Here is a 12,030-nt window from a genome sequence, read left to right as displayed (position 1 = left end):
GGAGCACCTTGTGGAAGCAGCTCTGATCTCGGATCTGTTGATGCTCACCTGCTGCTTCCTCATGATGTTGTAGTACTGGCTGCCTGCGATTTAAAATTAAGCTTTTGTTTTTCAACATAAGTGCACGGTGCTTATTTATTAACTTCATATTTTATCAGGTTTTATTTGCGCACGACGGAAGCGTAGCGTGTTATTTAGCACTTCACCTGGAGGAACAGTCACCTGCTGCACCTGACTCAAGCAGCACTTCCATCAACGTTTTAACTTTACTGCCACATTGAAAAATACACTCACCTGCCTGAAGACAACCGATTGTTTGGTTGTTGTGTTTTTTTTTACTGTTTTGATGGCGACATTTGATGGACAGCCAGTTTATTGTTGTGGCTGCAGACCTCTTCGCCTCCTCAGGTAGGATTTCAATCCGGAAGTCAGGCGGGGGGCGTGGCTAAAGATAACAGCGCAGTGTTAAAGGTAATGAGGCAGGAAATAATCGAGCGTCAGTACAAATTCGATTTTTCAGACCCGATCCTGGGGACGACCCAGGGGACCCCTCCCCCAGTCAACTCAAGTCAATTTGACTTATACAGCCCAGAATCACAGACCTGTCTCAGAGCGCTTTACAATGCAAATAACATAGGAAACCCTCAATCCTTAGACTCTTGATTCAACTAAGGAAAAACTCTTTATGTACATTTTTATTGCCATACATTTTTCCTTACATCAGCCATGTTGTAAACACTCATCAGGTGAGGGACACATAAAATGCAGATTTCCAAGGCATGCCATGTATATGCCATGAATATACCTGTATTTGATGTTTAAATTACTGAGTGGGCCCTGGAGGATGAATATGTGTTTATCTGAATTAGAATTGTTGTTATAGTTCCCCAAAGAAGACAGTTTCACAGATTTTATTTAAGTGTAATCCGTTTAATGAAGGCCATACCAAGACCGTACAACAAGGATAATCAAGAATAGATAACTGTTCACTCACATGTGCATTTGACTTCAGGCTAAATGGAAAAGTTAAAGCCACAATAGGCCTTTCATGTGTTGAATATAATCTTCAGTTTTAGATTTCTCCCCACTCAGTTCAGAGGCGTCGGCATTGTCCTGTTGCTGACGGCGCATGACGTCCTTGGCGATTCGCATGCTGGCAGCCTGTCCGCCAGCCAGATTTACTGCATGAGGTCCAACCTGTGCATGGGGAGAAAAAAAAACGTAAGGGACACGTCTGTAAAATAATTGTACAGACCAAAGCACTTTATAGAAGACCTGCCTGAAGAGCGGTGTATTGCCCCATCAGGTAGAGTGGACACTCCTCTGCCCACTGTAAGCTTTCTGAAATGCACGGCCAGCCATCTATCACCTTTAGGGAGGGACAAGCCGGACACAGTTTATGGATCTATTAGTGTTTCAGGTTACATCTTGACAATACAGCACATGGGTTGGCTTGAAAAATGAATATGTAATTTTAAAACGTTCCTTTTGTTCTCCTGTCTACACGTCTATACATACAGAAAAAAACTAAAAACATTGGTAGGTCCAACCCACCTGTATGGGGAACTCCCTCATCACCTCAGAAAGCAACGGGTCCTGTTTGACATCAAGTTTGCAGCCGGTGGCGAGCCAGATCATGTCTCCGGTCCAGTGGGCCCCAGTGCTGAGGGAAAGACTCCAGGCCTGACTCCTGTAGCACCAACTGGTTTCACTCACCTGGACAGTTGCACGAGATTCAGCTGATAAACGTCACCACGTACGTCATATTACATTATGTCACTAGTCAGGAGATTGTCTCACCTCATCTCCTCTCATCACTGAGCCCTCAACATTATACCCTCTGGGATGCACGTGTACCTGACAGTATGTCTTCACGTCCACCTGTCCACTCAGGATGAATGGCTGTAGATGTATGTAGGCCTCTGGAGTGACGGCCCCTCCTTTCCTTGCCTGGCGAATCATAGCCAGCCGTTTATGGAGACTCCGTTCATTATAGAACTGTCGTAGGTAGGCTTGGCCGTCCATCTTGATGCCGTGCTCCACGTGGGAGTAACGGCCCACCAGGCTCTCCACATCGCCCACATCAAACTGTTTTAACTGTAGAAGAAGAAGCAATGAAGACTGATATGTGTGAGTGGAGGCAGACAGGTATGGCTCATTCTTTATTGTTGGTCCACATGCAGTTTCACACTGTCACTAGACCTGGAGGTGCTTCCTCATGACCCATGTCACATGGCTGGCACCTTGCTGCAGGGCAATTGAGACGACATGAGCGCTGGTCAGACCTCCACCAACTACCATGACTCTCTGCCCTGCCTCACACACTACGCACACTTCTAGACACACATAGGCAAACAGTACATGTAAAAGAAAGTGATGCAGTGAGGCTGAGGGATCAAATAGCCACTGAAGTCCGCAGAATCACGGAAACCTCAGGTGAAAGCAAAGTATTAATTCTTAATTCTGGCAGAAAAACACATTACATTTTAAGCATCAAGGCATGTAATGTTTTTGAATTGCAATTATCCTCACAACTCATGTTACATAACCCTATACTGACTCACCTTGAGCGGGAAAAGTCTCTTTCTGTTTTTGCCGAGCAGTCGGCGGGTGGTGCATGAGGTGCACTGTGTGTTGCAAACGCTCCTCTGGGTAGCTCTCTCCAATGTTTCTCACCCATGAAGGGATGTTTGCCATCTGGGCACGGGTCGGACCTGTTGCCATAATGACGTGACGGGCTTGTAGGGTGAGGCCTTCCTGCAGTTGGACTTGAAAAAACTTCACTCTCTTCTTCGCCCCGTCTCCCTTCCTTTCAGTCACTCTCGTGGCTTCACCCTCTGTTTGCCGCTCCTTTATCCGGTCTGTCTCTTCTTCCGTCCCGTCCTCAATCACAGGGGTGATGCGCTCCACTGTTCCCTTCACCAGTACTTTGTCCAAGTTGTATCTCTCCACCTGTATGTTCAGATTTGTCAACTCAACAACTTGGGAAATAGAAATGCTCGGATTTAGCTGCTCATGCAGCTTAAAGGATAATGTTGGCCTTATTCCATATTTTTCCATCTAAATGTCACCAAATCCCATGAAGACCAAATCCAACAATGTGTTAGTCCATCTCTCAATACTTCCCACTGCCCTGTCTGTGGTTTGTTCCTACTGAAGGCATGAATCTTTGAAAATCAGTCTCAAATATATAATATATACAGCATAAGTCTTTTTTGGAGGTAACATAATTCTATGAGTATTGTTTAATACAAGCTTATAATTATACGATTCTATCCATATGTAATTTTAAATATTTAACCTCGAAGTTAGTTAAGAAATAACTCAAAGCACAAAGCAAAACTCAAACAACAGCAAAGGTTATTTAGATACAGTGTTTCATGCTATTAGGAACTTATTTTATTCAGTAATACTGTGAAGACATGAATGTGGTGTTAGAGAGAGCAGTAATGAATACAAATTAAGATGTATGCTTACAAACAAGTCAAGCTAACAGTATTTTTACACACACACACACACACACACACACACACACACACACGTATTGTATGTCCAACCTGATCTCTAAAGAAATCCACACTTAGTTTAGTTCCTGGCAGACTGAAGGATAAACTCTTCTTGAGTGTTGAGGCGATGTTTAGGCGTTTCCTCTCCTTCTTGCCGAGCCTCATGTCATTGAAAAATGCGTTTTCGTCCAGAATATAAAGCTGGTCTGGGAGACTGTGAAGCTCTGCTGAGCGATCAGACTTTAAAACAAACTCCTGCAGTGCTTTCTGTCAATGAAAAACACACACGTGCTTATTTACATCCATATTGTAAAATCGCCTTCCTCGTTTCTACTTCAGGGGAATTTGTACCTTATTGTGAGGATCTGTGTGCACCAGTGTGTGTGAGCGCAGATGAGGGATGTTCAGAGCTGTGAACTGGCTCTCCCACAGACTGGTCCACTCTCCATAGGAGTCTACCACGCGGAGGCTCAGCGGGGGGCAAACGAGCCTCTCTGATATTGTTGACTTTGCCAGTTGCTCCTCCAGTGTCACGCCTGCAGATACTAATCACAAACCACATATGACCTGAATTATGGAAGGAAGGACGCAAGAGTCTGTTTGATAGTGATACATCACAAAGGAGCCTTCATTTATTTTGTGTTTTATTTTGTAAGCAAACTGAGGTAGACTGGTTCCAGACCTCTGAACCATCATTTGTTCAGTGATTCAAATCGAACGAATGAAAGGGAAGTTCAGTCTGATTGTCAGGCAGATATAAAACTCATTCCTGCCAGGAAAATAAGACAAAACTGAGAATTGGAATAGTAAGCCGAATTTTGAGGTGCTAAATCAACATGGAGACCTAATAATTCAAAACTCTTTGATACGAAATCAAAATGATGACTTAAATCAACATTAACCAATAAAAACGTAGTAAGTCATAACTTTTGTGACTAATTCTTAATTTAAATGATGACTCACAAGTCAAGATTATGAGATAATAACTAGAAATTCTGACTTTTGAGTTCTAACTAATGAGTAAATTATTTTTTTCATTATCGATGAATCTGCCAATTGCTTTCTCAATTAATTGTTTAATAGTTTGTCTGATAAAATGTCCCTCACAATCTCCAAGAACCCAACTTGGCATCTTCAAATGGCTTGTTCGACCAACAGTCCAAACCCCCCCCCCCAAAAAACCCAAATATTCAGTTAACTATTACATATGACAAAGATTAGCAGAAAATTCTCACAATTTAGAAACTGGATCTGGGGAACGTTTGACACCTTTGCTTAGAAAATGACTCATAATCATGATTTAGTCAGCAAAGTCAAGTATCCTGTACCAGCTGTTGCTCTCCTCTTCTTACTGCCACTGCAGCGTCTGTTGTTGGATGTTTCTGGGTTTGGCCGAGGCCTCGGAGGGTCCAAGCAGGAGGGGGAGAGCGGGAGGCCATGTCCAGGGTCAGAGTTTGGATCAGGGTCAGAGTTGGACAGCAAGCTAGCCAGGGTCAAGGCATGAGGGCCACCCCCTATTATTAACACATCGAGTATCACCATCTGGAACACACACACAGAGACAATACAGTCATACTGCATACAATTAAAAACAAGGGTGGCGAGGTTAGTAGTACTTTCAAAACCTGATTTGTAACCAGAGTTAGTTCCTTAAACTGCAACATGTCACTCTCACTCAGTGGTGGTTTCCTTTTATGCATCAGCTGACTAGTATTTAGTGCAGAGTTCATTTCAAAATCAAACGTACTCAAGGGAACACCACAATAATCAATAAAAGGCATAACATTTTTTTTTGGTTTTATCCACGTTTAGCAAAGAACATCAGGAGACATTCTAGTTTTAGTTTTATAACATTTTCTGTAAACTCCACTCATGGCCAGAGTTAAAGAGTCTTTTGAACTCTACATGAGTCGATCCTGCAACTCTGGAGAACAAACACAATGTGGCCAAGCTTCATCCGATAAGTTTGTTAACAGTTTGTTAATCTATTTAGTATTTCTGTATTTAGTAAATTTCTGTGTTTTTGCAGCAGTGAGTTTGTGTGAAAAGTGTTTAGTGAAATGCAATACGGAGGTCAACATTACTGAACACCTTCAGCTGCTACATTGCTGAAAACTCACAACACACAAGTCATGCAGAATCTCATATGTTCAGTACGTCACAGTACCTGGTGGAGTTTGTATTGTCAGTTTATGCCAGCTTCTGAGACGGTGGAAACGTGGTCTGTATCTAAACTCTGGCATACTGCAGTGTTTGCTGGCAGACCTGATATTTTGCGACAGTGGCGTGTGCCTCTCGTGTAACTCAATCCACCTCAGCGTCTACAGATTTAGCTGGACTTCACTGGCTCGACAGGGAAAGCTGGAAATAGCTTCAGGGTGTGTGTGTGTGTGTTTGTATATATTTAGTGACACAACTCATCCCAGTGTACAAACCGTAAAGGCATTGCATTAGCAGATATTTTTGCACTAATGTGTACACAGACAACTGTCACACGCTCAGAAAGGAGTTTAAATGACATCCAATTAAAGGAATAGTTCGACATTTGGGAAATGCTTTTTACAGGAGAAGAGCCATAACACTCTCATATTTATCCATTAAATATGAAGCTACAGCCAGGAGACGGTTAGCTTTGCATAAAGACTGAAGCCTCCGCTGGTTCCCTGGCAAACTCACTATGGTAACAAGTTACTGGTTACTGGTCCCAGCCAAAAAATTGTCCAGCTCATTACTCCTTAAAGAAACACAAATTGTCTTTTTTTACACTCCTTTTTTGTGTGTGCATTAAACAAACAAGTTATAACGTGTTCATTTTTGACAGAGCCAGGCTAACTGTTTCCTCCGTTTACAGTCTTTATGCTAAGCTAAGCTAACCAGCTGCTGGCAGTATCCCTCCTGGCTATGTCAATTTCAAGTCTTGCTGTGCATTGTTTCAGGGGTGAGAGGTAGCGTTATCACAGGTACACTGTGGAGTTTTTGACCTCTAGTAGTGCTATGTAGCAGTGCTTTTACTAATGCAGTCCCTGTTTTGTTTGTATCGTGTATGTGTGCAAGCATACAGGCAGCATGATTCACATCCTGCCTTTAGTTTCACACACTATTCTGCTGACCACCAGATAAGTGAGGAGGAAGACTGCTACATGCAATCATGGATGTAAACAAATGCACAATTTCAAATATTAAATCAAATATCAAATATTATCGGCTTATCAAATGTCTTATGAGAAAGGAAATGTACTCAACAAGTTTGTTAGGCCTCAAGGACACACATAAGCGTGTTTTAACGAGAAACAATGAATGTCAACATAACTTTATTTGCACCTTTTAAATCTTATAACAAGGTCCACTTACTTGGTTATGTCTGAAGCTTTGGAAAAGCTTTTTTTGAAAAGTCAAGAATGAAACTTAAAGCTCAAAATCTATATTGTCCGTACTTACTTTGTATTCATTTACTTGGTATTTTATTCCTGTCCAGCACTTTGGTCAACTGTGGTTATTTTAAATGTGCTATATAAATAAACTTTGACCTTGACCTACCTCTTCTAAACTGATTTGTATACATACTGTATATGTACACAAGTATGAAAGATTGAGCACAAGGAGAGACTTAATACACATCAAAGTGAACCGTACGTCAGCTCACATTGATGGCCACTCAACACTGTGCAATACCACACCCAGTATTAAAAAGCAAAGCACAGAGGTATTAGATTACCGTGATCTAATAAAAGTAAAAAACATTAAGGCTATACAAGCTTTGTTGTTTACTATAAATACCATTAGTTGTGTCCTAATACATATTATTAATAATAATAATAATAATAATAATGAGACAAAATGTGAAGCCAAAATTTAACAAATTGACCACCACAGTTTGCGAAGAACCGTTAGTTGTCCCTTTCTTTTCTAGTTGAATTACAGTGTTGAATCACACACATTTGTGCTGTTTACTCTGCTTCTACTACGAAGTTATTTACTGTCAAAGAGGAAGTAATATTCTTCCAGTACTTCCCATGTCAAATGTGACATACAGTAAAACGGACCAGTGTCATTTCCTCTTCTCTCTGTTCAGGATTTGTGTCTTTATGTTAATTTTTTACAGGAACACTGGCGTCATGTTATTGGCAAGGAAGTGAAAATCCAGTAATATAAGAAAATGAGATGTTAAGTGTGTGAGTTGTTATACAGGACAATGCAGAATGGTAGACCTCTGCTGCTGTTAGTGATTCTTCTAAATATATTTTACATTTTGCTGTATCTTTCTTTATATTTTATATTTTCTCTATTCATTATTATGCACTAATATACCAAGGCAAATTCCTTGTACGTGAAAACCTACTTGGCAAAAAACTTGATTCTGATTCTTCGATCATCTACACGAACAGTAAAATAAAATGCTTTTATTGATGGACGCTTGCCTCTCTTGTTTTTCCATAATTTGTCACAAGTTCTGTTTTCTAACAAAATCATAATGTTCAACGTGTCCCCATTTCATTTAAGATTTACTAATTCTTCATTGACTTCCTCCTCTGACATCAGTTCCCCATCCCTGACTGTGTCAGTGACCCCTCATACACACTTCCCTTTCTGTTCATGCAAAGCAGAAGCACAAACACACTGAAGGCTTTAAAAGACGGCCACCATCACTGGCGTCGGCTTCACTCTTATCAGCTTTACCAGCCGAGGACACTGCCAGCACCATGGACCTGAAGGTGGGTGACACTGAACACCGCTACATGAGAGATACACACTAAAAGATATGACTGCGTATGTTGGTTGATACTAAGTTAAGAGTAAGTTTGTTTATTTATTCCTAAATGTCAGGATTCTCTGGTTAAGGGAGGCGTGTTGATCGTCCACAAGATTCATGAAGGAAAGCACGAGTACGAAGTGGAAAATGTGATCAAGTACCAAAAAGCGAGTGGAGGAAAACCATTTGTCAGGTATAAGTCAGAAACTAGCACACTGTTCAGTAGACTCTTTGTTTTGCTGCTGATGTTTTGTCAGTGACTAACACAGACTAATGTAACAAAACAGTTTTTCAGTGCTTGTAGCACCTCTTAGAAAACCCCATTTACTGTTTCATATTATTACAAGAATAAGAATAATATTATTTGAATAACACTTTTCAAGCTCAGACCACAAAGTGCTCTCCATTGCAGGGCAAAAAATCAACAAATAAAAAAATACTGTACTAATCATTTATCATCGGCCATTTATCGCTCACAAATCAGAAAGTTTCGTTGGTTTCAAATGTTTCTCAAATGTGATTTCCTGCTTTTCTGTCTCATATATGATAGTAAATTAAATATTTTGGGGTTTTGAACTGTTGGTCTGACAAAACAAGACATTTGAAGATGCCACCTCGACCTCTGGGAATTTTCTTAGTAATTTTTGACATTGACAAGAAATGACTCTGCAGATTAATAATTTTTTGTTGCAGCAGTGATAAGCCATTTGTAAGGGCAACTGAATTGATCTATCAACAACTTATTAACATTCACAACTGCAGACCTGATGGTTTCTTTTAGAGAGAAGCATATGACACTTTATTAAAGCCCCTGAAAACTTGTGTGTGACGTCGCCTTTTTCCAGCTAACCCTGCTCCCTTAAAAACCAGTGAAAAGAGAAACAATAGAACGTCTCTAATGTGAAATAACCAAAACTATTTGCCAGAAAACAGTGTGTTAATGTAGGAGCCCAGAAGCTGACTGAGACAATACGTTTTCAGGGCCTTTAACGAGTTACTCACGTTCTAAGAGACCATCAGGTCTTTGATTCAGACGTTCTGTAGCTGTGTTCTAAAAGGTAAGTTCTCAAAATGGGGGAAACAAAACAAAACGACTGATGCCAGTGTCACAGACTTTTCTGTGTATGTTGTGTTTTTCCGCATTTGAGATGCTTTGTCTAGTAGTTGCATGCCTTATTTTTCACAGATGTCTGCAAACAAAACCTGTCTTACAGCAATCAGTGGACATGGAAAAGTCTGTTACACTACAGCCAAATGAATTTCACTTTCCTCATTTATGGCTGATTACATTAATATTGTCAACCCTTGATAAAGTATATGGCTTACATGTTATAGGAGAGGAGACAAACTGATGCAGATAAATGGCATGGACCTGCAGGATGTCATGCCTGACGAGTTGGCACGAGCGTTAGCTGAGGGTAATCCAATGCTGGTGAGTTCTTCCGCGGTCTTACACACTGAACATCTTCAAGGTAGAGTTTCTATTTCAGACTCTATTCTTTATTCTATTTCAGTCTCAGTCTGAGAAGGCCGTTGTCGCCCAACTTAATATACATTAGGTATTCCATGTTGAGTCTTTTCACAATAGCTATACCTGTTTTCTTTATCCTGTTAGTAATTGGGATAAAACTTTAAGCGAACTTTGCTGATGTTCTGCTTATTGACAAGACATGCTGATGTTTAAATGATTACAAACAATTAATACATTTTATTTTTATCATCATTATATTTTACATGAAACTGCGTTGTATTGCACTGGAAATAGGTTAACATGACATGACATTGCGCTGTCTAAATGTAGGTATTCACCAGAGGAAGAACACACATTGTAACTTTGGTAGTAGCAGTATTTAGGTGTTTTAAGGTGGAATTTTAACACAGCCAATACCACAACAAGTGTCAGACACAAAGAGCTCAGTCTGAACCCACATCCACCTCTATCCCCCCAGACGGTGCACAAGGCCGACAGGGTGAAGGAGCACACCGAGCAGCCCCCTCCGACTGAGGACACTTTATATCCCGTCTCCAAGGAGTCCACAATACTCAGTTTCAGCATGGAGATGAAGAGGGAGGAAGGTTTGGAGGACGGAGGAGGAAGGGAGGACGGAGGCATAGGGGGGGGTATTTGCCAAGATGCAAACGAGGAGAATGGGGAGGGGAGGGATCTGCTCGTTATTTCCATGATGAAGACCAGCATCTCTGTGGTGAGAGGGAGGGGCTGCGACACTGGGAGCACCTGTCCGGGATGTCATGGGACAGGGTGCACCTTTAATGACGTTGTCGTGGTGACTGAATCCAGCACGGTGACGCTTGGTGAGTTTTAGTCTTCTGTCTTCTTTTGTTTTCTCACAAAGAGGATGTTAATTATAAACAAATGTTCCTTCCTGTGTCACTTTCAGTCCCAAGAGGCGGAAGTTTCAGGCAGCAAAAGCCATCGAATGTTTTACTCAAACATGTGCCCTCTCACCATTATCTCCGAAGTCTCTGTTCGCAAAAGACCATCTATGCGTCACCAAATCCAGGTTTGTCATTCAAAGCAGCATGACACTTACTAATCACCAGACTAATTAAAATGACAGTAATCCCAGATGAGTTTCAGATACTCTCCATTCATTATAACGTGTAATTCACTGTTCATTCAAGTTAATTCCTTGTTTACATGTTAAGTTATGTCTTTTGTGTTGTGTTCAGAGAAGATCACCATCTACTCCTACAAGTCAAACATTGTGGAGAGGATTTTCAGAGGAATACCAGTGGTCCTAAACTTGACCGAGTCCAACTGCTTCCTCAGGTGCTGCAAGGAAGGGGAGAGGGTGCTCCTAAAAGTGGAGGTAATAACAATTGCTGAGTGAGTTCACGTACACATCAACCTGTTCATCATACTGTTCATGAAGTCACACAGAAACAGAAGTTTGAGGTAATGTATATTAGTATTTTGCTCCTGCATCTCCAGCTAAAGCCGGTGAGGCAGGACGAAACATGAAAAGTGACTCATTCAAACAAGGACTAGAGCAAAGTTTGTGCTAAATTACATATTTGTGACTGACAAGTCATAGGATCACCAAAGTCACTAGGATTTATATAGAATTTTTATTTCATTGTGAGTTTAACAAATTGATTATTATGATTGTGACACACCACTGGCCGGATGTTGTTCTCTCTGTGATCCATACGTTTGTTGTTGTAGACATGCGAAAAGCAGAGGCTGAAGCACATCTCCAAGAGCGATGAGAGCACCCTCTCCTTCGTCTTCTACATGAAGGCTGACCGGACGAAACAGCTGAAGTTTGAGTCAGCGCTGCACCACGGCTGGTTCATCCAAATTGCCAACACACACTCGGTGGAAATGGGATCCCTGGATGGAGGGCAGGCAGACCAAGCGTTCCTCTTCATCATTCAGAAGTGATGGAGAGTCACTCTCTTCAGGCGTATAGTTCTCAGACAAGTCAGTTCAACATTTAAGATTCTCTTGTGAATTTTATCTGGGACTTGAAGATGATATTAAAAGAAAAACATGAGAGGAGTTCTTTTGTTTGAGTCACCTGGTCCAGTGACAGAAACCAACGTCACTGTCAAATTCTGCTATTGCAGAAGTGCGTAGATATGTATCATACTATAACTATATGTAATTAAAAAATGTTTGTGTGTATGTGTGTGTGGTCCAGACGTAGATATGTAGCATTACTTGTGGTAATCAGTTTAAGTGTTTAAAGTGGCGTTTCAGGTCGATTGTTGTTGGGTTTTTTTTTACAAGCAATAATGTCTTTTGTTCAA

The 12,030-nt window shown here is 41.0% G+C and overlaps 3 protein-coding genes across 4 annotated transcripts in view; 1 reads left to right on the top strand and 2 right to left on the bottom strand.

The window, feature by feature from the left end:
- Positions 1–8,580, bottom strand: part of pir (pirin) — a 24,746-nt gene extending 16,166 nt beyond the window's left edge. Inside the window, exon 1 of one of the 2 annotated variants that reach the window (XM_070920024.1) lies at positions 8,564–8,580. In XM_070920024.1, the coding sequence (XP_070776125.1) occupies positions 8,564–8,580 (17 nt within the window). Of the gene's footprint in view, positions 1–294; positions 408–8,563 lie in introns of those variants that run through there. The other variant, XM_070919944.1, reaches the window with a different exon arrangement.
- On the bottom strand, positions 1,019–5,048 carry LOC139284849 (uncharacterized). Its single transcript, XM_070905193.1, has 12 exons — positions 4,971–5,048; positions 4,507–4,568; positions 4,434–4,447; positions 3,858–4,042; positions 3,558–3,773; positions 2,835–2,952; positions 2,565–2,783; positions 2,203–2,324; positions 1,858–2,097; positions 1,555–1,716; positions 1,280–1,369; positions 1,019–1,197 (listed from the first exon to the last, which is right to left on the bottom strand). Exons 1-12 carry the CDS (start codon positions 5,046–5,048, stop codon positions 1,027–1,029), a joined length of 1,677 nt encoding a protein of 558 aa, XP_070761294.1. The 3' UTR covers positions 1,019–1,026.
- Positions 8,137–12,030, top strand: LOC139297212 (uncharacterized). The gene is made up of 7 exons (XM_070919821.1): positions 8,137–8,218; positions 8,331–8,449; positions 9,592–9,688; positions 10,206–10,569; positions 10,656–10,778; positions 10,948–11,087; positions 11,444–12,030. The coding sequence occupies exons 1-7, from the start codon at positions 8,207–8,209 to the stop codon at positions 11,660–11,662; spliced, it is 1,074 nt and encodes a 357-aa protein (XP_070775922.1). The 5' UTR covers positions 8,137–8,206; the 3' UTR covers positions 11,663–12,030.

This window comes from Enoplosus armatus, chromosome 1, assembly GCF_043641665.1.
Source record: "Enoplosus armatus isolate fEnoArm2 chromosome 1, fEnoArm2.hap1, whole genome shotgun sequence".
Lineage (NCBI taxonomy): Eukaryota > Metazoa > Chordata > Actinopteri > Centrarchiformes > Enoplosidae > Enoplosus > Enoplosus armatus.
The sequence above is the reverse complement of the archived record's forward strand: the minus strand, read 5'-3'. Positions and strand labels throughout refer to the sequence as shown.

What these genes read in the sequence shown, in the direction of transcription:
- LOC139284849 (XM_070905193.1), bottom strand. Translation starts at nt 5,048, where the DNA reads ATGGTGATACTCGATGTGTTAATAATAGGGGGTGGCCCTCATGCCTTG. An exon ending in ACACAGATCCTCACAATAAG is followed by an intron (nt 3,774 to 3,857) that starts GTACAAATTCCC and finishes TTTCATTGACAG; the next exon opens with AAAGCACTGCAGGAGTTTGT. An exon ending in AGAGACTTTTCCCGCTCAAG is followed by an intron (nt 2,325 to 2,564) that starts GTGAGTCAGTAT and finishes AAGTGTGCGTAG; the next exon opens with TGTGTGAGGCAGGGCAGAGA.
- LOC139297212 (XM_070919821.1), top strand. An exon ending in CTGAGGGTAATCCAATGCTG is followed by an intron (nt 9,689 to 10,205) that starts GTGAGTTCTTCC and finishes CTATCCCCCCAG; the next exon opens with ACGGTGCACAAGGCCGACAG. An exon ending in GGGTGCTCCTAAAAGTGGAG is followed by an intron (nt 11,088 to 11,443) that starts GTAATAACAATT and finishes TTGTTGTTGTAG; the next exon opens with ACATGCGAAAAGCAGAGGCT.